General features: G+C 32.3%; 1 protein-coding gene across 3 annotated transcripts in view; it reads left to right on the plus strand.

Moving 5' to 3' along the window:
* The window catches only part of LOC131053394 (probable LRR receptor-like serine/threonine-protein kinase At1g56130), a 130479-nt gene that overhangs the window by 37156 nt on the left and 65536 nt on the right, over positions 1-27787 (plus strand). For all 3 annotated transcript variants that reach the window (XM_057987995.2, XM_057987996.2, XM_057987997.2), the window contains exon 6: positions 6730-6801. In XM_057987995.2, the coding sequence (XP_057843978.2) occupies positions 6730-6801 (72 nt within the window). The remainder of the gene's footprint in view (positions 1-6729; positions 6802-27787) is intronic.

Genomic DNA, 27787 nt, shown 5'->3' on the forward strand with positions numbered 1-27787 from the left:
TGATTCTAAAAGTGCTTTAGCATCAACCTTCTATATGCATTCATAGGCATTGATTCTAATATTATGCTATATATAATAATTTTAGAATCAATGTTTATAAATGTATATAGAAGATTGATACATAAAACATTTTGATTTCATACCATTTACTTGTATAATACATTGTGCCTAAATGTTATTCCCTTATGTCAAATCTCTAGGGCAAGTGCAAGGTAATGAGTCACAAATTCACGGAAGTCCGCGCATTGGAAAATGCGCTCTTATAAACGGGGGCCCGTTTGTGCTTCGGGCCCCCAAGCCGAAAGGTAACGGGGGCCCGTTTTGTTTAAAAATGGGCCCCCGTTTTGTTCTAAAACGGGGGCCCGCTTTTAAACAAAACGGGGGCCCGTTTTAAAAAACGGGGCCCGTTTCTAAAAACGGGCCCCCGTTTTGTTTAAAAGCGGGCCCCCGTTTCTAAATGGCATTTTTCTTTTTTTTCCACAATCCGCCCTTGTTTGAAAACGGGGGCCTGTTTTGTGGAATTTGATTCCACAACCCGCCACTTGGCTCGGGATTAGGCCTAGGATGGCCACACCTGAGACATGGACCTGCAAATTCAAATCTCCATGAATGAAAGCACAAATATGAACTTCAGAAATAGTTTACGCACCTCTAATTAGAGAATTTTTATACGAAATTAAAACCCATTTCAGATTATACTGTCTAGATTTTAAATATATAAATTTATTTAAAAATTGATTATTTTAACTATTTTTCATTTAATTTATACTAAATCGGGTCCATAAATTTGAAATATTAACTAATTTTGTTAATTTAATAACTTTTTTATTTTAAAGAATTTTGGAAAAAAAATTATATGTCATCAATCTACACAAAATTCTTTTGTATTTAAAAAAAAAAAAATCAAAAAATGTTAAGTTTACATCAAATTATGTGGGTCGTACACGTCAAATTTTTAAAAAGATAATTACGGCCATTAAAAAATTAATTAAAAAAAATATTAGAAAAAAAAATACAAAAAAATATGCTCATCAATCTTCAGTGTGTTACAAACCATTTCCCAAAACGGTTTGAGAAAATAATTTTAATTGTGTCAAAAAGTGTGTGTCGTACACATGCATGGTATGGTCCTGAAACAGGCATTTTTAAAACATAGTTTTCAGAACTCCATTTAAAAAGTTATTTTTTATTATGTGGGTATTAAAATAAATTATATATTTGGAAACTACACTCAGAGGGCTATGTTTTATATTACTGACTTTTTCCAAGATTCAATCTCTAAGTGTTTCAAAATTTAAGCTCAAATGAGACAAAATCTGAAAATCAGGGAAAACATTTCCACTTTTTGGCCAAAAAGTGGACTCATCTTGCACTGACCCTCTACTTGATCGATTGATTGTATGATTTGAGGTATTGGTGAGTGATAATGTAATGAAGGCTGGTTTGATACAATGGTGAATGATGATTGAATGAATGTTGATTTATTGATTGATTGTGTGCTTGGTTTGAATGATTGGAATGATGATTGATAAGTGATCCTTGAATGACTCGAAAGATGTCTTCCATACTTCATTGGTGAAAGGCTCACCACATTTTATAAGGTTTGAGTCACCACCCTTCATTATAATTGAGTCACCATCCTTCATTACTACCTTTAAAATAATAAATTATTTCCCAAGTTGATCTCCCTTAGATGTCCTCCTCAAATGCAACCTTCTTCCCTTCATATCTTCCTATATGAGAGAGAGCCACACCTCTTCATCATGCCTTCCCTTTTGCAATGGTCACAACCTTTCGCAATTATCCCCCTTCAAAAGAGTCACAACCCTACATTTTTGCACTTGAGAGAGAGACAACCTTTCATAATTATCACCCCTTTGAAAGAGTTGCCACCCTTCATCATTTTTGCCCTTTGAGAGAGTCACAACCCTTCACAATTACCCTCCTTCAAAAGAGTCACAACCTTTCATTATTTCTACCCTTTGAGAGAGGTGCAACCTTTCATAATTATTACCTTTTGAAAGACCCACTTTCTCATTTCCTTCTAATTCATTCTTCTTCCATTTATCCTTCCTTATTCCTATGCTCCATTCTTTTTTTCCTTCCTCCATATCCTCTTTGGAATGAACTCTTCTCCCTTCTATATCTATGTTTAAAGGAGACACAACTCTTCATGGCATGTCTCTTGACCTTTCATTAAACTTAATTAACTTGCAATTATGTTATATTATATTATATTATTATTATTTTTATATTTTAATTTTATTATTATTATTTATTATTAAATCTTATTTCAAAAAGGTGACATTATAGTCCATCCCACCCAAGATTACTTGTCCTGAAGAAATGTTGGTTTTAATCTTATCAACAGAATTATTGCCAATATGAAGGATCTTAAATTAACCTTTGGAGATTTGTAATCTTTAGTTCCTCCTTGTGATTCGCTTCTGCTACGTTACTTTGATATACCTTATGAATTGAAGATTATGCATTAATGATGTTTCTTTCAATATCCTGGGTATATTCAACTCTGTACTACCATGACTTCTTTGAAGAGTTGTTAAATTATTTGCCACATGGTCAATATAGTCTTAATATCATAAGGTTGACACCATCATCCAAAGTGGGAGTACAATTTATTGTCTAGTATTTTTTGGGTTTGTGAATGTGTACAGTCATTATAGACTACTCCTTACATGATTTTATGACTATTGTCCTCTTGCTATTGTTTGTCAGGAATATATCGTGAATGACTATCTTTTATTTTATTTTTGATAAAAGTGGATAAACCACTAAAAAATTATATTAATAATTATTGTTTTATCGTGAATGGCTATTATTAGTACTTGTCGTTAGGCAATACTATTGTAAAGAGTTTTTTGTTTTTCCAGCTAACTAGTTATTAAAAAAGTTAATGTGAACCAATCACAAACAAGTTTTAATTTTTTAAATCTTTTTATTTACCAAAGCCTAGTTGTACAATTTTTAACATTAGAAATTATGAAATTTATTTTTGTGTACACTTATTGGCTAAATACAATTTAGCTATTATAGAGCGGATTTTTAGGAAATCCAAAATAAATGGATTTAGTGGCAACTATATAGCTGGAAATAATATAGATTGATTTTAGTATTTAATAAGATTTTCTTTAGTCAAAATTATTAATTGTTTATTATTTATATATTAATAAAACTATTAATTGTTTGATTGGGTGATTTTTTTTAGATTGCTATTATTATTATTCGTCATTAAAAGTCTTATTTTTAATTTATATTTGACATTATAAATAACATTAAATTTTTACACTATAATATATTTTGACATATTTTTGAATTTATCTTCAACATGAATATTTAAGAGAAAATTATGAAAAAAAAAATACTTTAATATTTCTATTTTCATAATAATATAATAATACAAATTAAAGTAACAATACTAACTATAATTTAATAATATAAAAATGATAATATACTAATAATAATTTAATAATAATATAAAATAGTATATTAATAACAATGCAATTTTAATTATTACAATAGAAAATTGTTTATTATATTATCTTTTTCTTATATTATTTTTATTGTAAATTCATGTTCTTGTTTTTCTTATTATAATAATTAAAAATGTTTAATTAAAAATATTAGGGTTAGAGTTAATAATAGGGTTCAATTAAGATTGGAGTTGGTGTTTCTAAGATTTAAAATGGAATTATAGGGTTAGGGTTTAATTAGTATTAAGGTTATGGTTAATATTATGATTAGAGTTAATGCGGCTAAGATGTAATTACATATTTTCTTGATCAGCAAAACCTTCACATACCATAATTAAAATATAGTTATTAATGTGTTATTCACAAAATATTTAATAATTATACATTTAATACAACACAATTGTAGAAAGATATATAAAACAAAATAAATTAAATTAAACAATATATTAGTTACAATTAATAAATTACTATTTCAACTACAAATTAACAAGAAAGATAAATAATATAAATTAAATTAAATTAAATTAAATAATATATTAATTACAATTAATTATATGAGTTTATGACTGAAACTCTATAGTATTATGTAATCAGTTTCATAAACATAGTAAATGAATTATTACACACATTTACATTAATAATACATATTCATTAAATATTACATAATATTAATATTCTTATTTACATGGTAATCATAATGTAATATTTCAATTACAATTAATAAACTACTATTTCAACTACAAGGCAAGTACTGGCCACTATGTGACACTTGTTATCTTTGTTTCATAACATTCTCCACATACTTCCTTTCACATTCTATGACAATTTATAGGCAAACTTGCTATGCTCGTCGAGTTCTTACACTTAAACGCACATGAAATAAACTTGTTAAAAACACATCATGTTTGATGCGAAGCATTTTGAAGACATCATGTTTGATGCGAAGCATTTGAAGACATAAGGCATACATTAGGAAGGCACACACATATGAAGCTTACTCTAAAGATTCACTCCATCTTTCAGGCAGCCCATAGACCTAGGATTGTTTTATGTATCAACAAATAGCTAAGTAAATGACTTAGTAAGGGTGCATATCTGATAGATAACGGTTACCTCCATTATTGGTATTGTTTGCACCAATATTTATCCCTGCATTTGTCGAGCCATCATTTTTGTTAATAAATCCAAATGCTGATTTTGTTATCGTGCCCTTTGTTCTGCAACTTGTTGCCCTCTAACCAAGATGTCCAACAAATTCATAAATCTTTCTTCTCTTAGATCTCTCGCATTCCTGTCACCCATATTTTCTGTATTGTGTCTCTCTGAAACTCTCTATTCCCCTGTAATTAAATTTGGAGCAGACCTGTTATTGCAATAATACAATGGATATGGTGATTGTTCCCAACCTGACATATCATTGTTTTGTCATATTGTACCCTCCAGGATGGTAGGATACATTGTTTTAGTACCATTTAATATACAGCGCTTGTATTTTTTTTTAAATGTGTTATTGAGATTGTTTGATAGATAGAATAGAATAATAGAAAGAGGAGACATATTGCACCTTGCCCTCCATGTGCATTTTGTCAAACAGTTGGCATACAGCTGTGCAAAATTAGATGTTTGTGTTGCAATTTGGTGTTTCAGATCTGAACATGTTTGAATATATTACTGGTTTGTGTTTCAATGATAATTCTATTCAAGGCATTTGTATGTAACCAATTGCTAGTTTTCTGGCAAAGGTTCAATCAAAATTGAATCCATCATTTGTTAATTAGGACAAGTTTAGTCCAGCACAGAACCATCTCTCAAAACATAATTCGCAGAAAACTTTGGTTTTTTCTCCTACTTCCTAGATTCTCTGTACCTTTTTCAACACTTTATAGATAGTTTTACAATTCTTCTTCACTCATATATATAAGTTAGAAGTGATCAAATTATATAAGGAAAATTCTCTAGGGATCTTAGAAGCTTCTTAGAGTTTCTACAATGATGGTGAAGTAAGTTACATCACAACTGGATCCAATTTATATCATTTATTCCAACTATTTTTTCTGTGTGTGAATTGCTGGTCTGATTAAGGATCTATGACTGATTGCATAAAAATGCTAACATTACAATACTTAACAAATTGAAATTAGCATGTACATAATTGTTTAATTACAAATAAATTGAAGTGATGAAATAGAAAAACTAGAGAGGAAGAGAAAGGAGACACAAACAACATGATTTGATTACAGAGTTCACCACAAGGTGACTACGTCTCTGGATTTGCCCAACTGGGTGAGACTGATCCAATTGTGCTCAAAAAAAGAGTTTACAAAGAGTATCAAAGCCACTCCTATCCGCACAACGCCACTTTTCGAAGTGCAGGAGTGAAGCACCAAACTCCACAATAGCGCCCTCTCGCTTCACCAAAAAAAATTCTCTTCAAATGATAATGAATTGCAAAGTCCTTCTCCCACGTGCAACAAGCTTGAATTCAAGCTCCCAATGCACAAATATGAACCATTCACTATCAAACATCCAAAAGAAATTTTCTCACCGAATCTCCAATCTTCAACTCTCTCCCAATTTCCTGCAATTCACTTCTACCTCTACCTCACAACTTACCCCTCCTTTAATACACAAATTTTACCCAATATGACTTAAAACCATATGATTTGGAAAATCAACCATATCCTCTATTTACAACATATAAATCTTCTAAAATAAACCTACCCCTTTAAAAATAATGACCCTTATAAATCCGGGCTCACAATATAATCTTTATATCCCCATAATACCCATGCCTTACATTATTAGTTGGGGCTATAAATATGATCTGATCAGGTTTTGTTTGTTTGATTTTAAAACAATGTAAATTGGTGGGTGTGTGTGGACTCGGATAAACCTAAGCCCCTATTTCCATGGCTCACACTTAACAAATATTAAACTTGCCATTTTGTATCACGAGATCCTTGGAGCCAGACTGGTCGAGAGAAAGATGGGGAAGCATTTACTATTTTCAGTGAAAATCCACCTGGATCAATTGCGTATATTATATCCATGTTCTTTTGGAAGAAATGTCTTAATCTTTTAAGTGCACCCTATTCAAGTTGAATAATTTGTGTTTAAATCTTTGTATGGTTGTCCTTTTCATGTCATTTATAAGCAGTTGGCTTTACAATTGCTCAAAGTAGTATTCAAATGGTGAAGCCTCCAAATATTACTTATGATTGTTTTATTCCCAATTCAGGAGCTTTTCGACAAACAATCTTAATGGAACATTGCCGCCAGAACTTGGTAATCTGGATCAGTTGGAAAAACTGTAAGTTAAATGTATTGTGCCTTGAAACTCCTACTTCTGAAATATAACAATGAAAAACATGGGATTCATAATATCTATGCATGCAGGATTATTCTCATGTTGATATTTGTTTTTGTTTTTTTTTAATTTTGGTGTGTAGTTTTATTTGCATAGCACACCAGAATGTCACAATTCGTTTGAAATTTTGAGTAGCATCAAGTTGTTTTTTTACTGTGAAGGAATTCTATCATTCAAATTTTGAAGATTTTTTTTTTTAATGTCTATAATATCATAATAGATTTGCCTTTCCACATTCAGCTTCACACTATGGTTTTGAAAATAAGTATTTTTCTGAATATAAATATTTGACAAAATAAAAGAGGAGGATCATATTTCAAATCAATCCATAAATCATACTTTAGCCAGTTATCATAAATAAATTAAAAAAAATATTATTTATGAGAGGAATAACCTATCGCCATTGAAATTCTTGAGAAATTAATATACAACAATAACTTATCTTCCTTTTCTACCTTTGAATTCACTAATGAAATATTTACTTGTAAAGATGCTAAGAATATTGGTGGATTTCCAAATATTATCCCATTTTGTGATACACTACTTGAAATGGGATGAAAGTAGATCTATAAACTAGGTCATATCTAATGAGGAAATACAAAACACGTTTGCTAAAGGCCAAAATTTCATCTGAAGTGCATGAATAATCATGATTGTGAACATATATATAAAAAGATGATATCTATCACTTTGATTTCATTATCCTTTGATGGATGGAAAACTATAGAAAAATAAAACCAAAACCTAAATTTCAAAAAGTATAAAATAAACACAAATTCATGATTTAAAAGTGTGGAAATAGGCAACCCAAACATATTAAAACATGAGAAAATGCTTTAACAATTTTAGGTGCTATTATAGTCCTCAATTTCATGAAAATCGGGTTCTCTTGTCCACTTCCATGTCCCCATATCAAAATTTAGAAGTAATTAAATAATTAATTTAAGTTGTAAAAAAAAAAATCTTATATTGAAAATTAATTTATACTAATTATTTAGAAAGATATTTTAAGTGATTAAAATAATTATTGTTAGATCCATGCTGCAAAAAGTTATAAAAAAGGCATTTATTTATATTTTTAAAATTTTGAGGAGATAATTATTAAAAAGAAATAATATTATTTTATTTTTAAAAAGAAATAATATTATTTTATTTTCTTGAATAAGGCTTATAAGTAGGAAGTTTTAGAAAAGGGCCTTCATGTTTTTTGAAACAATTTATTTTTCAAGATTGAATGTGCATTTTAATGCTCTTCTTGATGGAATAAAATCCCTCTTGTTTTTAGAGTGTAGTTCTATACACCGATTGAAAATGTGTTTCAATAGATTTTGATTTCAATGTTTCAATTTTGAGTGTGAGGTTTTTAGCATTTATTTTCAATTATCTAAATTTCTCTTGTAGTATTGCAAACTTGAAAAGATTTATAACTTCCAATTTGATTTGTGACCTTTTCTATATTTGAAGATAAAGTTTGATTTTGGGAACTATAGTAATATTTTCAATATATTGTATAGAAAAAAAAATTTCCAGCAAATATCTAGAAATTATTGATTGATGTCATATTTATTTGCCTGAAAATAAATAGTAATTTTATTTTGGGTGGTCATGTCTTTCCAAGTTGTAGAAATATTCTATAGCATTCATTATATTTAACACTTTATTTAGTTCATGATCATGCAATTGTGTCATTTTTTTTGGAAGGAAAGTTGAATATTATACTATGATAATCATTGTTGCCACTCAGGGAAAAGGTTCTAATTTAAGTTATTAGTTCTGGTACAAGTAACAAAACCTAGTATGATGGATGACATTTTTTTTTCCTTGGTTACAGATATGGGAATATACATGTTTAAATTATAAATTATAAGAATATTGATACTCATAATTGTCAATAAATAAAATATTTAAATACCTCACGTTCATAATTTACAAAAAACCAAAAATACTCAAGTCTCATAATGCCATTACATGATGAAAATCCACAATTATGATCAATATTTAATATTCTTCATATTCTTCTTCATCAAAAGCATCAAGGTCAACATTTGGTTCAATTTCATTTGAACCACAATTAACTGGAGTGCCACTCTCATTTATAGAGACTTTGGCTCACATCCTTCTACACATGAAATAGCTAGTTGTGAAAAAATTTCCACCAAGCCTAAATTAAGGCATAATTTTTTTCTATTTTTTTTTAGCAGCTCTTGGGTTCAGCCTAGGGTCACCTAGGGTCCCTCTTCGGCAAAAGGACTCATAGGCAACCCCAGGTGCCCAAGAAGAACCTTGGTAGATACAGGTATGAGAGGTATTTTAGAGGAACTTGATAACAAAGGTTCCATCTTTTCAAAACAAAGTTGAAATGTTATTTTAAAGGATTTCATATAGCCAAGCATCACCAAAGGGAAACATTTTGGAAAAGTTTTTGATGTTACAATTTTTTATCTATTTCTTTTTTCTCGTATTACAGACTAGGTAAATGTAATGACCCCATTTTTGGGTTCTCTTGCATTGCAGTTGCCACTGAACTTTTGGGTGTGTGTTAGCCTTACTAGAGGGTTATTGGATATTACTAGTGAATGATTTAGAAGACTCGTAAAACTTTTCGATGTTATTTCTAGCTTCTGATGTGTTCTCTAAGGATACAGAGCACCTGAAAAAGTGGGCAATCAGCATCACCCAAAATAAATTCTCCGCATGTTGATCTTTGCAAAGTTTCATTGTAGACTCCAGCTCACAAGGATGATTGCAAAAGGTTAAAGATTAGAAATATATATATATATAAAGAGATCTCTATTCCTCTTCTTGAAGATTTCATTCTGAACGTCTGCACACGAAATCCTGTCATGTCCCCTCCACAACACCCATATTTGCACCATCTCTAAATGCATTAAGGAATCTAACGCAGAGAAAATTGTCTTATTCTTAATACTTCACAATTTTTCGTAAAACCGATCAGACCCAGACCAATGGCAAAAGAAGGAGTCCTCTTATTATTAGAGCAGCGGTCTCGTTATTTAGGTGTTAATGCAAGACAAAGTTGATAACATTAAATACTGTCAATACTGATAACATTCACTACATAAATGATAATATAAAATAATGTTGCTAAAGAATATAATGATGTTAAAACATTACCTAATGCAGTTAATAGTAATTCATTAATATTATAGTGAACATAAATATTTATTACAACATTTCTAAACATGGTGAAGGGGTACGATGTATGGACACTCTTTTAGATACAACACCTCAAACTGGGACAAGATGAGCCCATAGAGGCCAAAGGACTACAAAGGGTATGGTCTTTGGGTCTAGGAAGAGATGGTTTCTAGGGCACTCTCTGCAATCTCTCCCCTATTTTTCATCTTGGCTCACCAATGCAAGAGGATCAATCATAAAGAAACTAGGATGATGACAAGATGAGGGTGAACGGTTATAGGACACTTCACTAGGTACACCACTTCATATGGATGGCACGGGCCACATGTGGCCAAGAGGGACGATATATTTGCTTTTGGGCCTAGGGTAGAGGATCTTTAAGGCACCCTATCAAGTCACCCTATTCTATCTTTCTTGTGGTTGAATACTTGATTTATAATATGTAAACAAAAATAGGTGAATACTTGATCAATGATATGGTCATTACATTCCACTTTCCCAAATATAGGTGAATTTAAATAGACATTTTTATTTTCATAAATAACCACTTGTACAAAATAGTGATTAAACATGTATACAACTAGTTCACATTTGACCCATTATAGATGTGATGGATGACCAACTTCCAAACACATTTCACCATATTACAAACAATATTGTTCAACTTCTCATCCCTGGTTCACCAACTTCTAGTTCCACCATGTCCAACTACACCCATCTTTATGGAAATTTGACTTGTATAAATTGTAAAACAACACTCAAGCTCACCATGTTTATCAATATAACATATTAAGCATTATTAAATTAAATAGAAAAATAATTAATAAAATAAAAAATTTAACATATTCAGTATAATTAAATAAAATAAGCATAATTAATAAAACAAAAGAAAATAAACATAATTTTAAATTAAATTCAATCATGCCAATAATTTCAAATATCTAAATGCAACTCTCACATCAAATTAATATCCACTCAATTCAAAATCATTAATAGCATTCACTTTACAATCCCCATTACTTCTACCATTAATTTTTGTGATGTAGGAAATTAAGCAAAGGAAATCATAACACAAATTAGCCAACCACAAAGTTAAATGCTATGAGAATATTCCTAACACATTCAATAAAAGTATGGAAACAAAACATTTAAAATAAATGCAAACCAACACAAATGTTTCTCCCATTCCCTTCCATTGTTCTTCTTTCTCCTTCAAATTATGTGGACATCACCTACAAATGCAAGTGCAAATGAAAGCAAGTTGATGGAAAAATGATAGAAAATTAGACAGCATAAGGATACTTGAAGCATGGTTGAAATTGAATAAGAAAATGGCTCAATTTATAGAAAAATTGAGATTGATTGGATGGCTAAGATTGAAAAGATTTTTTTTGTTAGATGGACGGACCTGATCGAGTGCACAATAGAGTTGCCATTCAGGGAAGGATGAGGATAGAAGAAAGCAAATGGGAAGATATTATGAGAATAAATAATAAAATCTTTATCTTCTCATAAATACAAAATTAGCAAGTTGAAAATATCAGGAAGAATTTAATAATTAAAAATTATTAAATATCTTCATTCGAAAAGATAAATAGAAGAATTAAAAATAAATAAATTATCCTCTCATAAAAAGCAGATTTTTGAAGATGCATACCTCGTTTTTTAATTTGAAAATTAAGATTAATGAGATATTGCCAAAACGATTGAATTTTGAAAATCAAGGAAAGATATTAGTTTCCAAATTTGAAAATTAGGAAGATTTTAATAATTAAAAATTATTAAATATCTCCACATAAGAGGATAAAACAAAAGAATAAAAAATTAAGAAAAGCGGAATAAATAGGAGACATAGGTGTTGACCATTTTTTAGTGTCTACATTTTGCCCCTCTTTGAGACAATGCAATTATGAGAGTTGTTTCAAAGAAAATTGAGAAAAAAGTTATGCCCCAGTAAACGACAAGATGGAGGTAAGATGCCCCCTCGAAAGATGGTTTATGTATGAAAGAAATGAAAGATCTCTCGAAAGAAGAGAAGAATGCTCGATTAAAGGGACAATATGATGAAAGAGAAAAATGCTAGTAAGAAGAGAAGAATGTTAATTGATTGTAAAAAAGGGTTGATTGATATCAAATGAAGAAATTATCGATTGATCAAAGAGAATAGATATCAGGATAATGATTGATTTGATGAATAGATAGAATGATTGATGGGATAGAAAAAATGTTGGCTGGAAGAAATGCAAGTAAGAAGTGAAGAATGATTAGTGTGATAAAATCTTGCTTTCACAAATGCTAATAGTAGGTGAGAACCTTTATTTGATATGGAAAAGTCGATCCAGCACACCATGGCACTGAAAGCTAGGTTGATAATACAATCCCTTTGTGTAAGACACGTGTTGCATACAAGGAATGGTTCAACCATCCTAAGGCATACTTGCCACAGAATGTTATGAAACACCCCACAAATAGAAGACAAAAGCAAAAGACCATGAGCCATCCCAACCACTCTAAATCACTCAATGATGTCATTGAGCAGCATAAGAACATGAGCAAAGATAAATAAATGAAAAATAAGATTCACAAATCCAAACAAGTTAAGCACCATTATGATCTTGTTGTCAAAAGTGATAATGTTTAGTTGATAATAAGACGATCATGCTGACTAGTTTCAGGGAATGTAGTACCCCATCTAAGACAAGACATAGTTTGGTTTCGAGTATATCACACCCTGCATAAGACCCATGATAATGTTGACAAAGGACTGATAATGTTGATATTATTGATTGATAGGACAAGTTTGATCAGTTCGAATGCTTGGTTGGTTGAATAGTTCATCTATGGATGCATGATTTGCGAAGCGCAATGTTTTATGTGTTTTCTATCTAATGTCTACATAGATGTCTATCTATGTACAAAGGGGACAATTTATTGGCGAAATGAAATGAAGGCGTTTGTTTTGGATTTTGATGTTTTCCAATTTTTAGGGTTTTGAACCTTTTTTTTTTTTGTGCTTTTATTTTTCAAGACATTTTATGAATGTTTTTGGATTATTTCAGGACATTTTATATTTTGGACTTTTTTCAGGACGTTTTACAATTTTTAACAGATTTTTTTCAAGACTTTATTTGATTTTTATTGATTTTTTCAGGACTTTATTTGATTTTTAGTGATTTTTTTCAAGACATTATTTGATTTTTATGGATTTTTTCAGGACTTTATTTGATTGTTTTGAATTTTTTTTATGATTTTGCCCTCAATGTCTAGCAAGGCAAGGAATATGGATAGATCCAGACAGATGGACAAAGAAGCTTTGATGAAATGTTGGTGGATAGGGGACTTGATAGAGGCCATTTGTTATGGAGACCAGTCAGATTCAATTCCCAAGGGATATCGCATGATGGGATAATGGATTGGATATGATAATGTAAAACAAATGACATGGCATGAGGGACATGTCAAGAGGTTTTTGAATCCATGTTTTGCATTTTATGTCCTTATGTCAGATCAAGATCAAAGGACGGGTGTATGGACAATGATATGATATGGATAGGACAAGCAAGATCAAAAATGGATAAGGGATATGAATAGAAGGTTGTGATAGGCTAAGGGATAGTGGTAGAAGGTTGCAATAAGCCAAGGAATATGGACAAAAGGTTATAATAAGAAAATGGATAAAGACCAAAATCTATGATAGACTAAAAGTTGTGAATAGGATATATGACATTCATAAAGATCATCAGCCTTGTCAAGATCTAAGGTGAAAAGGGAGTATGGACATGAGAGCTAATGGGATTTAATGGAGGGTGATAAGATATGATAAGATAGAAAAATGAAACCTGCCCCCAAGTATGGTATGCAAAAAGTTGATGGATTACGCATGATGCTTGTTTGTCAAGTTTTCATCATGGTACTTTCCCAAGGCGCCTGTTTGTCTGGTTTTCAACAAAGGATGAATTATTTTTCTTTGCTCTTTTTTTTTCTTTTTTTCTGTTTTTTTTTTTTGTATTTTGACTTTTTCAATTTTTTTGCATTTTTGACTTTTTGGAAGAAAATGGACACTTAATTGAGGATGGAAGAACTCAAGCATCCCATTGTCTAGATGGTATCTTTGAAAATGGGCCATGACATTTAAAAGTATGCTCAAAGACATTGGTAGGATAATGACATGGAAATGAGATGGAACTAAGGTAAGGATTTATGCAAAAGATTGGATTGGAAGGACACAAGGATGGAAAATATGCATTGGATAATGGATAGGTTATTGGAAAATTTGGGCTTGATCTAATGGAAATGTTGGCAAAATCAACATTGGGACACACCTTGAGGGGTGGTGGATTGATGGAAGAAAAGTGGATTTTGGATTATTTGGAAGGAGGAAAGCATGATGATTTTGGGATACAAGGACCCAAAATGGATGATGGAGGTGATGGAGGAATAGATTTTTAAATACTTCTTTAGATTCTCGTGCTTCAAGAAGCCGCTTGGGAATCCACATTGTTTTTTACTTTTCATTCTTTTGTGGTTCTTTGGAACGCATTGCTTGCACAAGGGTGGGCCTTTGTGGCCTTTTGGACATTTTTTTTTGGATCATATTTTTCTTTGTTTTGACATGTCGATTAGAATGGACATGTTGATCCTTGAATACATGTGCATTGCTATACTTATAAAATTTATTCTTGGCATCCAAATTTCTTGGAGGGGGAAAGAATGTTTGGATGGATACAAATGATTTGAAGATTTGTTGGATGGATGGAAGGTTCTCAATTATGTGTGCCTTTTTTGACCTTGAATAGGGGATGGAGGGATATAAGGACCTAAAATGGATGGAAGGGATAAAGGACGGTGCATGCTTGGATTTAGGTTTGATAGGGATACCAACGTCTCGAGAAATGTCACTAAAGCCACAACCATTAGGATTTCCTTTGGCATGGAGGGGTTCTTTCCCATGAAGGTATACCCCTTTGCCTTTATAAATATCTTGACCCATAGGATACTCTTTTCTTTGGGAAGAAGATGTGAGTCCATTATGAGGTGGATATGATATGATAGGAATTATGGGATCATGAAGTGGATCAGATTGGACCAAAGTGGAGGAACCCATTGTGCATGTAGGGGGTTCATGAACATCTTGCAGCAACATGTTAGAATCATAAGGGGGATCAGGATCAATGACAGGCTCTTCAAGAGATGGAATGGGAGAAATAATGGGATCATCAAAAGAAATGAGATCTTGGAGTGTATATGGAGGATTAGGACATGGAGATGGAGGAACAAGTGGATCTTGTGGGGGATTTAAAGGGATGATAGCTTCTTATGGTGGACATGAATTTGGAAGGATACTTTGATCTTGACAAGGAGGAAGATCATTAGATTCCTCTCTAAAGGTGCTCAACTCTTGGGTTTCAATGGGATCAACAAAAATGATGGAGGGGATATCTTGACCTCGCTCAGGATGTGGAATGTCAATAGGATTTGAAAGGGTGTTGTGTTCTTGGATAGAGTGGACAAGAATAAGGGAATCATCGGGAGTGTTTGGGGAGATGGGATGATAAGGTTTTAGGATCTTGATCTTGATTTTCTTTAGGACTCATTTCTTTGTTCTCTAAATTATCATCTTGACATGGGGTTCGACTTTGAATATGCATGGAGGATATCAGCAAGGGATCAATGCTTTGACATGAGGGAGATGGACTTTCAATGGGACTCTCTAAAATAGAAGCATCTGATGGCATTAAATCTTGCATTTCCAAATAGTACAAGGGATTTGTATAAAGATATTGATTAGCATCTGTGGCAGACAATCCTTGGGAGGATGCATTATTCGATGTATCATTTGGAGGTGATGGTGGAAATTTCTCTTGTGAAGCTTTAAGAGATGGTATGGGAGGTTCTTGTGAAGATTCAAAAGGTGTAGGAATAGAGGCCACTGGAAAGTCAATTTGTTTATGAGGGGATGGTGAGCCACTGCTAGACATAGGTATGCAATTTTGATCTGTCTCAGAAAGATCACTTAGGACTCTCTTTAAGAGCTTTGGAAAAGAGCTACCTTTCTTTGGAGAAGCATTTGAATCCTTGCGAGGTTTTAACATGGTTAGGTTTGGATTTTGGACTTGTTTGAAGGTGATTTGGTTTTGGTTGATGCTATATTTTGATTTTGAATTGGGTTTTGGTTGAATTGGTCTAAAATTTTTGAAATTTGACTTGGTGCATGTTGTAACTTCTATTTATGAACTTCTGGTTGTAGACATTGATATTTACTTGTTGATTGATGTTGTTGTCGATACTTGACAGTTAGTTGGACAAATTGTTGACATTGTGTGTTTGGTTGAGCATATTGTTGAAATTGCACCATTGATTGTGTTGGTTGGATATGTTGGACAATTGGTTGTTTATGTTGATTCATTGGTTGTTGATGGATCATTGGTTGTTGTTGGATGATTGGTTGTTGATTCAAGATTTGATTGAATTAAATTTGATCGAATGAAGTCCGATTTGGGACTTGATTAAAATTTGTGTTTGTTGCTCATAATTGTTTCATCATCTCTATTTGTGCGAGGAGAGCTGGTATATATAATCGTTCAATGAGATCTTTTACATCAATGCGCTCAATATTTGGATTTGGACCTTGAAATTTTTGAAATAGTTTGGACATTTGGAACCTAATATTTTCATGTTTTTTCACTTTTTGTTCCAAGATCTCTTTTTCTTGAGCTAGTTTTTCCTCCAATTGTCATATTTGGACACTTGTTTCGTCATAAAAAGTTTGATCTATATAGCTTTTTTGTTGGGTTGGATAGAATTGTGACTACTTCGGACTAAAACTTGAGTGCATTATTTTATTCATTGGACCAATCATCAATTGATATGTCAAACTTTGTTGCATCATAGGAGCTTGGAATCTTGTTTCAATAGATATGTCACTAAAAGGAAAAAGGACAAAATGATGATAGGACAAATGGCAATGTCTCACCTATACACTTGGATACTAAGATAGGTTTGACAAAATGATGTTGATGACAAAAGGATAAATGTTGGACAAGGTCAAGACTCCCTAACAACAACTTGGGATATGATCTAAAGTTTAGATTTTTCAAGTTCGAGAAAACCAATTTTGAGACTAAATGCAAGAAGGAAATGATAATGACAAGACCTAAGGATATGATATGGATATAATATTATCTAGGGATATGATATGACAAAATCAAGACAAGACAAGACTAGAGTTTATGACAATGCAATGATAAGGATATGCGAGGACCAATGACTTGAAATATGTAAAATGCAACCTAAGCCAAGACCTAATTTTGGAATGATGATAATGCAATGAAGACTTAGGATAATGAAATAAGGATTCTTGCAATGAAATGGACTAAAATGAAGGGTAATGACAATATGTCCTAAGACCTAAGTTTAAACTATGCAAACCTAACCCTAAGTGACATGAATTTTGAAACAAGGATATCTAATGTTTTGACAAGCCATGTTTGTAAAATCTTTTGAATGTTGGATGGATACTTTGAAATGTTTATGACCAAGTTTGACTTTGTTTGAAATTTGTTTGGACAATTGTTTGCTTTTGAAAAATCAAGGTTGATTGTGATTTATCTTGAACTCTAATTTTGATTGCCAATGTTTGAGATACTAATTATGTCTTTTGTTTATGATTCACTTTTTGACAAACAGAGAATACAAAATAGCTACTTGATTTTCAAAATGAAAAGAATGCATTCAAGCACAATCCTAAGGATAAGTTGAGACAATAATTGTTGGATCTCACTTGGTTTCCCAACTATGCTTACTCAAAATGGATACTTAGATGCTTGACCCCACTGGCTCCCCTCCATGACACTCACTTCTCTGGGGTAACCAAGCATCAGTTCCCATGAAAACTCCCCATGGTGAACTTTGTATCTCTACTAAGAGTCATAAGAACGTGAGACGTCATCAGAGGTCCGACCTCCTGTACCAACAACTAGAAGGTTTTGGGATTCTAAAACAAAGGATTTTTTTAGTGATAATTTCGAGGGATCCCAATCCAATGACGGATTCTCAAAGAAAGCCACTTAAGGCTTTAGTTGAGCTTATCGGTGCAAAGAAGGCCTCCACATATGTCGAATTCACTCAACACTTCAGTCGCCTGACCAGTATATTTATATAGTGGCTCGAAAAACTTGCTCGAGATCGCGCTAGGAGAGACGATATCCCCAACATGTCCCCATTCGACATACCCTTATGAGGTGATGAAATCCTCAATCAAAGATATCCCTCAACTACAAGATAAAAGACGGGCATCATTAATCACCTTTCTCTTAAACCCAAGATCCACGAAGGCGAGGGGAGAGGATACTCGATGTAACAGTGGGTCCACCATACAGATGTGCAAGCGCACCAATCATAGAAGATAGACGTTTGTTTTAAGCACCAAATTGAAATGTGATTTAATCTAGAAAAATTAGACAATCATTTGTTTCAAAATCACAATTTCTTTGACAAAATCCTACACCAAATGCATTAGTAATTTCCACTTTAACTTTGACTTCTGTTTGCCACAAAACTACTAACAATGTTAGAGATTAAAGAACTATAAATCACTACCAAAATTAATCCACCAAAATTGTGATTCTTTGACCTCTTAGATTAATCTATGTGAAACTTGTCCAATTTACCACCCTAGATTAATCTAGATGAAATTTACATGAATGCAAGATTAATTTACCAACCTAAACTAATCTAGATGAAGGTTGCATGAATGCAAGATTAATTTACCAACCTAGATTAGTCTAAATGAAAGTTGTATGAATGCATGATTAATTTGCCAACCTAAATTAATCTATGTGAAAGTTGCATGAATGCATAATTAATTTACCAACCTAAATTAATCTATGTGAAAGTTGCATGAATGCATAATTAATTTACCATTCTAGAATAATCTATGTGAAATTTGCATGAATGCATGATTAATCCACCATCCTAGATTAATCTATGTGAAAGTTGCATGAATGTTTTTTGAAATTTTTGTCTTTTTATAGAAGCAGAATTAAAAACACCATAACTTCCTTAATTCTTATCCAAATAACAAACCGTAAAATGATCTGGAAAGGTAAGAAAGAGATCTAATAAACTTAGAAATTTTTTTCTTTAATTATGCACATAAATAATCATGTTACCAAATGATTAGGACGGTTTTAGAAGAAAAATTCACAATTTCTCCACGAAAAATCTGCATCTTCACAAAACCTTCAAAAAAAAATATTAAATCCAAGCATGTTCACGTCGAGTTCACCAGAAAATGTGATGTAGGAAATTAGGCAAAGGAAATAATAACACAAATTGGCCAACCACAAAGCTAAATGCTATGAGAATATTCCTAACATATTCAATAAAAGTATGGAAACAAAACATTTAAAATAAATGCAAACCAACACAAATGTTTCTTCCATTCCCTTCCATTGTTCTTCTTTCTCCTTCAAATTATGTGGACATCACCTACAAACACAAGTGCAAATGAAAGCATGACAAAATGATAGAAAATTAGACAGCATAAGGATACTCAAAGCATGGTTGAAATTGAATAAGAAAATGACTCAATTTATAGAAAAATTGAGATTGACTGGATGGTTAAGATTGAAAAGATTTCTTTTGTTAGATGGACGAACCTGATCGAGCGCACAACAGAGTTGCCATTTAGGGAAGGATGAGGATAGAAGAAAGCAAATGGGAAGATATTATGAGAATAAATAATAAAATCTTTAATTATCTTCTCGTAAATACAAAATTAGCAAGTTGAAAATATCAGGAAAATTTTAATAATTAAAAATTATTAAATATCTTCATTCGAAAAGATAAATAGAAGAATTAAAAATAAATAAATTATCCTCTCATAAAAAGCATATTTTTGAAGATGCATACCTCATTTTTTAATTTGAAAATTAATTTAATCAAAGAAAAGGAATTAATTTATTACAAAAGAGGAATTAATTAGAAAGCAAGAGTTAAATTGAAAATAAAATAAAAGAATTGAATTGGGAGAGAAATCAAACTTGAGATATAATTTTTTTTTCTAAATTGAGAACTTGAAATTAGAAAAGCAATTAATTGAATTATTAATCATTCTCTAAAATTGGAACTCAAAGCTTTTGAGAAAAGAAGTTCAGTTGCATTAAAAAGACTTTTTTCTTGAATAAATCAAAGAAATCGCATGGAATTACCTTTTTCTATCACAAGTGCATGAAATCAACTAAATTTTATCTCCAATGCAAACTCGAACTTATAATCTAAATGCATTTCAATCAAACTATAATTGAAATCTATCTCAAGGTTAACTGAATCTGATTTCTCAATTATTTCAATTATCCTAAATTGTGTTTTTCCTTGATCTCTCTTGTGATTCTCTATAAATTCAGCCTTCATCTCTCATTCAAAACACATTGGAGATTTATTGTTATTATATAGTTTTTGCTCTGGAGTCATTGAAGATATTGTGCTCTTTTGAGATTATTGTATCTTAGTTTAAGCCTTTTTGCATATTTAGTTCAATTATGATTTCTTGAATTCATATAGCTTATTATTCATTAATCTTGCATCCATCTTGCATCCATTTAGTTTATTTTCATGCTCATATACAATTTATATAGATTTTAAGATTAATGAGATATTGCCAAAACGATTGAATTTTGAAAATCAAGGAAAGATATTAGTTTCCAAATTTGAAAATTAGGAGGATTTATAAGAAGATTTAATAATTAAAAATTATTAAATATTTCCACATAAGAGGATAAAACGGAAGAATAAAAAATTAAGAAAAGCAGGAAATAGAGATGAATTAATAAATTTATTAAAATTTATTAATTATCCTTATTTTGGAGGAAGATAAATATGATAAATTAATAAAAATGATTTATTAATTTATTGCTCATATTTATGAATTAGTTAATTAAATAGAATGAATTTATTTAATTAATGGACAAAGGGGATAAATAAATAAATTATTTAATTTATTTATTTAAAATTTAGAAGAATTGTTAGTAAAAGGGGTTTTAATTAAAGACTATGCACATGATATGTTGAAAATAGGAGACATAGGTGTTGACCATTTTTTATTGTCTATAGTTTCATCTAAACCTATACTGTAAATTCCCTCCAACAATTCAAATCTGCCCACTTGCATACAAATGCTTATTTATACTAATGACCTACATTGTGCATTGCATAATTCTCATTCTTAGTTCCATATTTTTCATTCAACAATTCTAGAAACTAGTTGGATACTTCTATCAATACCTATTATAGACTTCTTTCAAACACCTGTTCCAATTTACAAGATATGTATATTTGAATAATATCTCATATTACATTTTCTGAACTCATCAATATATGTTCATTATTCTTTCAATTATGATTTTCTTCTCCAAAATTTTGTTGCAGTGTAGGCTAATTGTTTTTATAAATCTAAAATGAAAAGCACTTATCATTGTCAATTGTAGGTTTATGTTTATGTTATAAAAATTCATTACCATCGCAGGTGTTTCTTGCAATGACAAACCCACACCACCATCTTTCCCTCTCCCATGCAAACTATTATGTTCTATATTACCCAAAATGTGTTATTGTTAAATCTCTATATAAACACATTTTTTTTAAATCTGAAATCGATTAACTAATTCTATATGAAATCAATTCTCTCTCACACACACACATATTCAGTCTACTAGTTTTTTTAGTTGGCAACTAGACCCTCTACACTATGGCATTTTTTATTTTGGCTGGCATGCCCTCTGTTGACATGGAACCCTCACACAACATAGCCCTCACCGCCATTCAAGCGACTGTTAACTATTTCATGCACCTATCTTTCGGCCAACTATGTGTAAATATGTATAAAGTAATACCAAGTAATATTGTGCCACAATCAGAGGCTTAAGGGATGCCACAATCAAAGAATGAAGTGAGACCACTTAGCTCATTGGACAACATAAATAGGTCATTGATAGAAGATATGTATGGTCCAATAGAAACACTTACACCGACACTTGATTTGTCAGACTAGAATACGCCAATAGGAATACCCAATTTGGTAGAGAAAAATGCTACAATTAGAACACCAACTTTGGTAGACCAACATACTCCAATAGGACTACCTAATTTGGCAAAGTAGCATGCTACAATTGGAACACCATCTTTAGCCAAGGCCAGAATAATGATGTGGACATTTCACTATCTCTACTCGGTGCACTAGACAATCCATCATGATTGTTGTAGGGGCTGCAAATCTTGGTATTGATATGAATGTGGATGAAAACCAAAGTCTACCAATGCCTTCTCCACCAATCAGCATGGGCCCAACTACCTTAGTGCATTTTTATGTTGATTGTGAACAATGTGAAGATGATGAATTGAGAGGAAGTGAGTATGTTGTTGATATTGCTAGTGAGGTGCAAGGTCTAAATGAACAAGGTTGTAGTGAGCCATTGGGAGGACAAAATAGTTCACAAATCTCACAATTCTTGAAATTACCTATTCATATTGTGAAAAATACATTGAAGCATCAAGTTGATTGTGGGATTCAACTAAGTAGACAATCCCAGTTGCTCACCATAGATGACTACATGAAACTCCTAATGGAACAAGAGGATAGGAGGAAGGAAATTCAAGAGTTGAAAGAGAGGAAGAGAACGTAAGCTTGTAAGAATTGTGACAAGGAAGCTAAAGGAGCAAATGAGAATAGAAAAAATCCTTCACTGATAAGTGCTTGTAGAACTAAAAGAGTAGCAAAAGAAAGAAAAGGAATAGAAAAAGGAGAAACAAGCTATTGCTATAAAATTGAAAGAATTGGAAATGGCTAGAAAACACAAAGAAAGGAAAAGGCGCTTGAGAAGTCCTTCCATTCCCTTGTTGGAACAACATGTTATTTTCAAGCACCTTCTTTCTATTCAATGTCCTCAAAATTGTCCACCAGTGCCTGAGATTTCTATTTCCCAAACCCAATCAACCTGCACTTCTATAGATTCTGTGATAACAAACATGGATGAGCAGTTGGGTGGGCAATGTTTAGAGATGAACAATGCATCAACAAATAGCCTCAATTCAAGCAGATTCTCTTTTCCAGTTTGGTTTACATAATATGGATGTTAATATTTAAAGGTCCAAACTTTTTTTTTGGAGATGTAACTATGACGTTAACATAGCATGGTAGAATGCATGCCAATTTTGTATTTGTTAGTGTGTTGAAGGTGTTTGGTTTAGATTTAAGGTATTTGGCTATGTAAACCAAAAAAAATTTGTTGTGTGAGTGATTGGTCTAATGTGTTTAGAACAAAATATAATTCATCATTTCTTTTTCTCTATAGTTTCATCGTGGTATACTCAAATTGGATTTCTGGTACTTCGGCAGTGATTTCCACAAATCAAACACGAATAATTTTTAATATGCACTTAAGTTCTACTGTTAATGTTATAAAATTTCACTTTAGTGTTATATTTTTTAAATTAATGTTATGTCCCTTCTAGTGGATGATTAGGGAGGGGGGACTTGCACATTAAATTATTTTTATAATTTGAAATGTGCTTTTGGGGGAAATTAATAATTTCTTTTTAAATTGGTCTTTTCCCCCTTGAACTCTATAAAAGGGGGTCTTGGGCTTTCATTTGGATTATGTAGAAGAGTACACATAACGGGATGATATCAAATTGAACCTGTGAGTTCTTCCATGAATCAATTGAGGAAAAAAACCCTCTTTTGGTTAATGGTTTTAGATCTATGAGATGGTCCCTAGCTAGTTGGACTGATTCTATACGAGAGACCATTGTTTTACAATATTTGCAATTCAGGGTTTCAAAAAAAAGATCTTAAAAGTGTTTTGATTGCAAAATTTTGGAAGTGTTTTTGGTTTTGTTTGCAAAGTTCTTTGATTGTATTTGACTGTGTTGTTAGGGCTTTATTGTTGGTCATACATCTTTGGGAATCGATGACGCTCTAGTTGGGTCATGTCATCCTTATTGTTATATGTGAAGTGAGGCAAAGGGAAGAAACATTTGAAACCTTTTGCAAGTGAATTTCCATAGTAGCGCCTTAATATTGAGAAGATGAAATTGTTGTTTATAGGTGAAACCATTTCTTAAGGAGGGTTGTACCATATCATAGAGCATGTGGGAGGTAGGTGAGTGACATCTAGGTTGGAGCGCCTAGGTTTTGAGGGTTGTTACTTCATCTTTAGTGACATCTAGTGCATTAGAATCATTTTAAAACCCTTATTTACTAGACAAATGTGTTTATGGGAGTTGTGGAGCCTTTCATGTTGGACCAATCTTTGATTTTTGAGTCAATATCCATTTTTGGGTATGCCTACCATACATTTTAGATCTATAAATTGTAGTCTCTTGCCATTTCAATGTTAACAAAGTGGGTTGGAAGTGATTAAGTAGTTTGGTTCTTGATGGAGGTGTCTTATGCAAGTTTGGTGTAATGTTGTAAAACTAGGGTTTCACCAATTAAGATAATAAAACCACTAATCTTACCTAGTTAATCATTACATTAAAAGAGGGGTAAATTCAATAGAACTAGCCACAATTCAATTAGGAAAAGGGCTGAAACACTAATTAAATTTATCAATTTTCTATCTCCCCCTTTTGAGTTAAAATTTTGGATGTAAATTGTTAAGTTTAGGGTAAAGCAATGTATAATTAAAGTGAAACAAGTAATAGCATAATGCTACATATCTCAAACAAAGCCATAGACAAGGATTTGAGCAGAAGGATAGGATCATAACCTGTTGTTGAAAGTTCAAGTTAGGTCACTCTAGTCCTATAACTCTGAGACAAGCAAGGGGGATCTAATCTGGATCAAGGAGACACACAAGATTCACTGTCGGAAGCATGAACATAATTTTTCAGGATCGTGGTGCTAGATCATCTTGGTCTGCTGCTATTCACTCCTTTAAAATCTGGACCTATTCATCATCATCAACTCTATTGAAATTCTTGATTACAACTCCTAAATCAATTTTTTGCACACAAAAAGAGAGGGAAAGGAAATGGGATAAGGGTTTGCCTTGGTTCAAACCTCAATTTAGGAATTAGCCTTGAATCTGAAATGATAATTGTAATGGAAATAGAATAGAATTGCAACAATATGCTTTCCTTTTGAGAGAAAGGCTAGATCTAAAATGAAATGCTTGTAGTTGAAATGTATACCTTGATGAAGCTTGCTTGAATCCTCACACAAGGGTTTAAGGATGTCATGTAAAATGTCTTCATGGAAGTTTGATCATGGATGCCATCTTGAATGCTTCAACTTCATTGAACTTCTTCTCCAGTGCTTGATTGCTTACTCACTTGAATTGAAAGAGAGATCATAGATCAGATAGACAACTTAGACTTCAAATGAGAGGGTAGGTCTCCTTTTATACCTAACTGCTTGAAAACTATTTGAATTTTTAGAATAGGCCAACATGGGATCTAAATTATTGCTCACTTGATGTGACCATTGTGAGGACCAAATTTGGGTCCTAATTGAGAGGACCACCATATTATGGTGCTTTGGTCTTGGGCTAGGACCAGGGCACCCAGGTCTTGAGAATTAGAACTCAGCTTTAGGGAAAAGACAAAAGAGAAGGTGAAAATGCAAGTTTGTGAGGGTGAGACTAGAATAGCAAGCATCGAGCATCAAAAGACAGAATACCAAGGTGAGGACGAAATTGTATGCAAATACAATTTACGATGCTACAATTGGAAGGGGTTGAAGGGGATATGAGCTACTATAGAATGGCATTCCACAGGATACCAATCTTGCAACATAGATTTCAATCATAATTGACCTAAGGGAGCCTATCCTACAATTTTGTCCTAGCTTACTTTCTACTAAAGTTTGAGGTATTTATTGAGAGCATCCTTGTCTTTTTGTTTAATCTTGTATTTGCATCTCTGTATGAGTGCAAATTCCATCAAAAAATATATGTTTGAACACTTGAGTGAATGCCAATTTCATTATCAGACCTCATAGCAACAATTTATCTCTAATTTGAATTTTATGTTATTAAAGTAATTCAACAAAGTTTTCAAAAAGAAAAATTGGGGGTAGTCATTACATTAGAGCAACCCATGATAATTTTGGAGCAGCATAGGGTGCATTATGTGCAACCCTCAATACTTTTTGACCATCAAAGAGTGAATTTGAAGTAGCAAGTTTGAAGACATATGTCTTTCTTTTCCTTTCTTCATTTACCATTCTCTTTAGATGAGGGGGCATCAAACTTTTTGCTTTCAAAATCGCTTCTTCTACACTGATTGGTTCCATAGAACCTACTATATACGGATTGAGTCCATTAGTCTTTCCACGAAGAGCTAAGTAAGCCTCTCTTGTGAAATTTTTGGTACCATAACTGCTAACCCTTGAAATTGAGTGGCAAATTCTTCCACAATCCCTTCTTGTTTTAATCGGGTCAGCTCCTTAGAGTACATTGTGGATGTTTTTGATCAAACCTTTTGATGATTTTCTGAGTGAATTCTTCATAGGAAGTGATATGTTGGTGACCTAGGCTGACAAGACCATGATGCCACCAATCATGGGCAGCTCCTATGAGACGTAATATTGTGAATTGGATTGCATTTTCTTCTGTCATAGCGCTGAGGGAAAGATAGGTATCTTGAGTTTTTGGATCCAGGATTTGGCAGAAAATTTTCCTGAACGATCAAAATTGGGAAGGGTGATTTTGTTGATTCTTTCCCTAAGGTCTTTATTTGCATACTTTGGCCTTTTAGCTTGTGGAATAGCCCTCATTTTGGCCTCATCGTAGTCTCTAAATGACACATTTTCTTTTAGTTCAGGGTCTAAATTTGTATATTCTCTTAATATCTCATCGACATTATCCAAAGGGGAATGATTTTCTTCTTCCTCGAACTCTTCTCTTGGTAAAAAGAATGGTTTTGTGGGCCTTGTATTTGCATTATCATTCCATTGATTATTTTCGGAATGATGAAAGTTGGTGTCCCTACCATTATTTTGAGTAGCTCTAGAATTATTGTTGCTTAGGGTTTGGAGTGTTTGTAGGATCAATTGATTGGTTTTCTCATTTTGCTCCATGAATGCCCTAATGTCATTGCTCAGTGATCACTCATTTTACTAATGTGTCTATGCATTAACAATTTCTACAAGGTGGCAGGAGATAAGCTCTGATACCACTTGTAATGTCCCTTATTAGCTATATAAGTATAAATATGTTTTCTTGGAATACGGATAGAAACAATAAATTAGAAATAAAATCATTGTTCATTTTCAAAAGAAAATCATATCAAATCATACAGAAAATTACTTTTTTAACAGATTATACATAGGCAGTGGAAATCAAATTTATTCAATCATAAATTATATGGTGTATAACATTTTCCTTAAATAACCATAATTGGTAGCATAGGGAATGATCCGATTAGCCCATCCATCCCACTCTGGATCCAAAGGCAGTCATCATGTCCCTTTGGCTTACTATCAGTGGTGTGGGTCTTATCCCCGCAATTCATACCTTGTCCCACCCCTAAAGTTATTGAACCAACAAAGTATCAGATCGTAGAGGGGCTTATTAATTGCCAGTCTCAGGCCCAGTAGCAGTCATGTGTCATACTGGCCTACTAATCTTACATGGATCAGTAGGTAAACAACTAAGACAAACATTATCCTCCTCTCCCAATCTCTCTGTCTTCCTGAGATTTTAAGTGCATTTCTTGTAAATATAGATTCATTGTTTTACTGTTAATACATAAGAGTGCACAGTCTCCT

This window comes from Cryptomeria japonica, chromosome 11 (genome assembly GCF_030272615.1).
Source record: "Cryptomeria japonica chromosome 11, Sugi_1.0, whole genome shotgun sequence".
Taxonomy (NCBI): domain Eukaryota; kingdom Viridiplantae; phylum Streptophyta; class Pinopsida; order Cupressales; family Cupressaceae; genus Cryptomeria; species Cryptomeria japonica.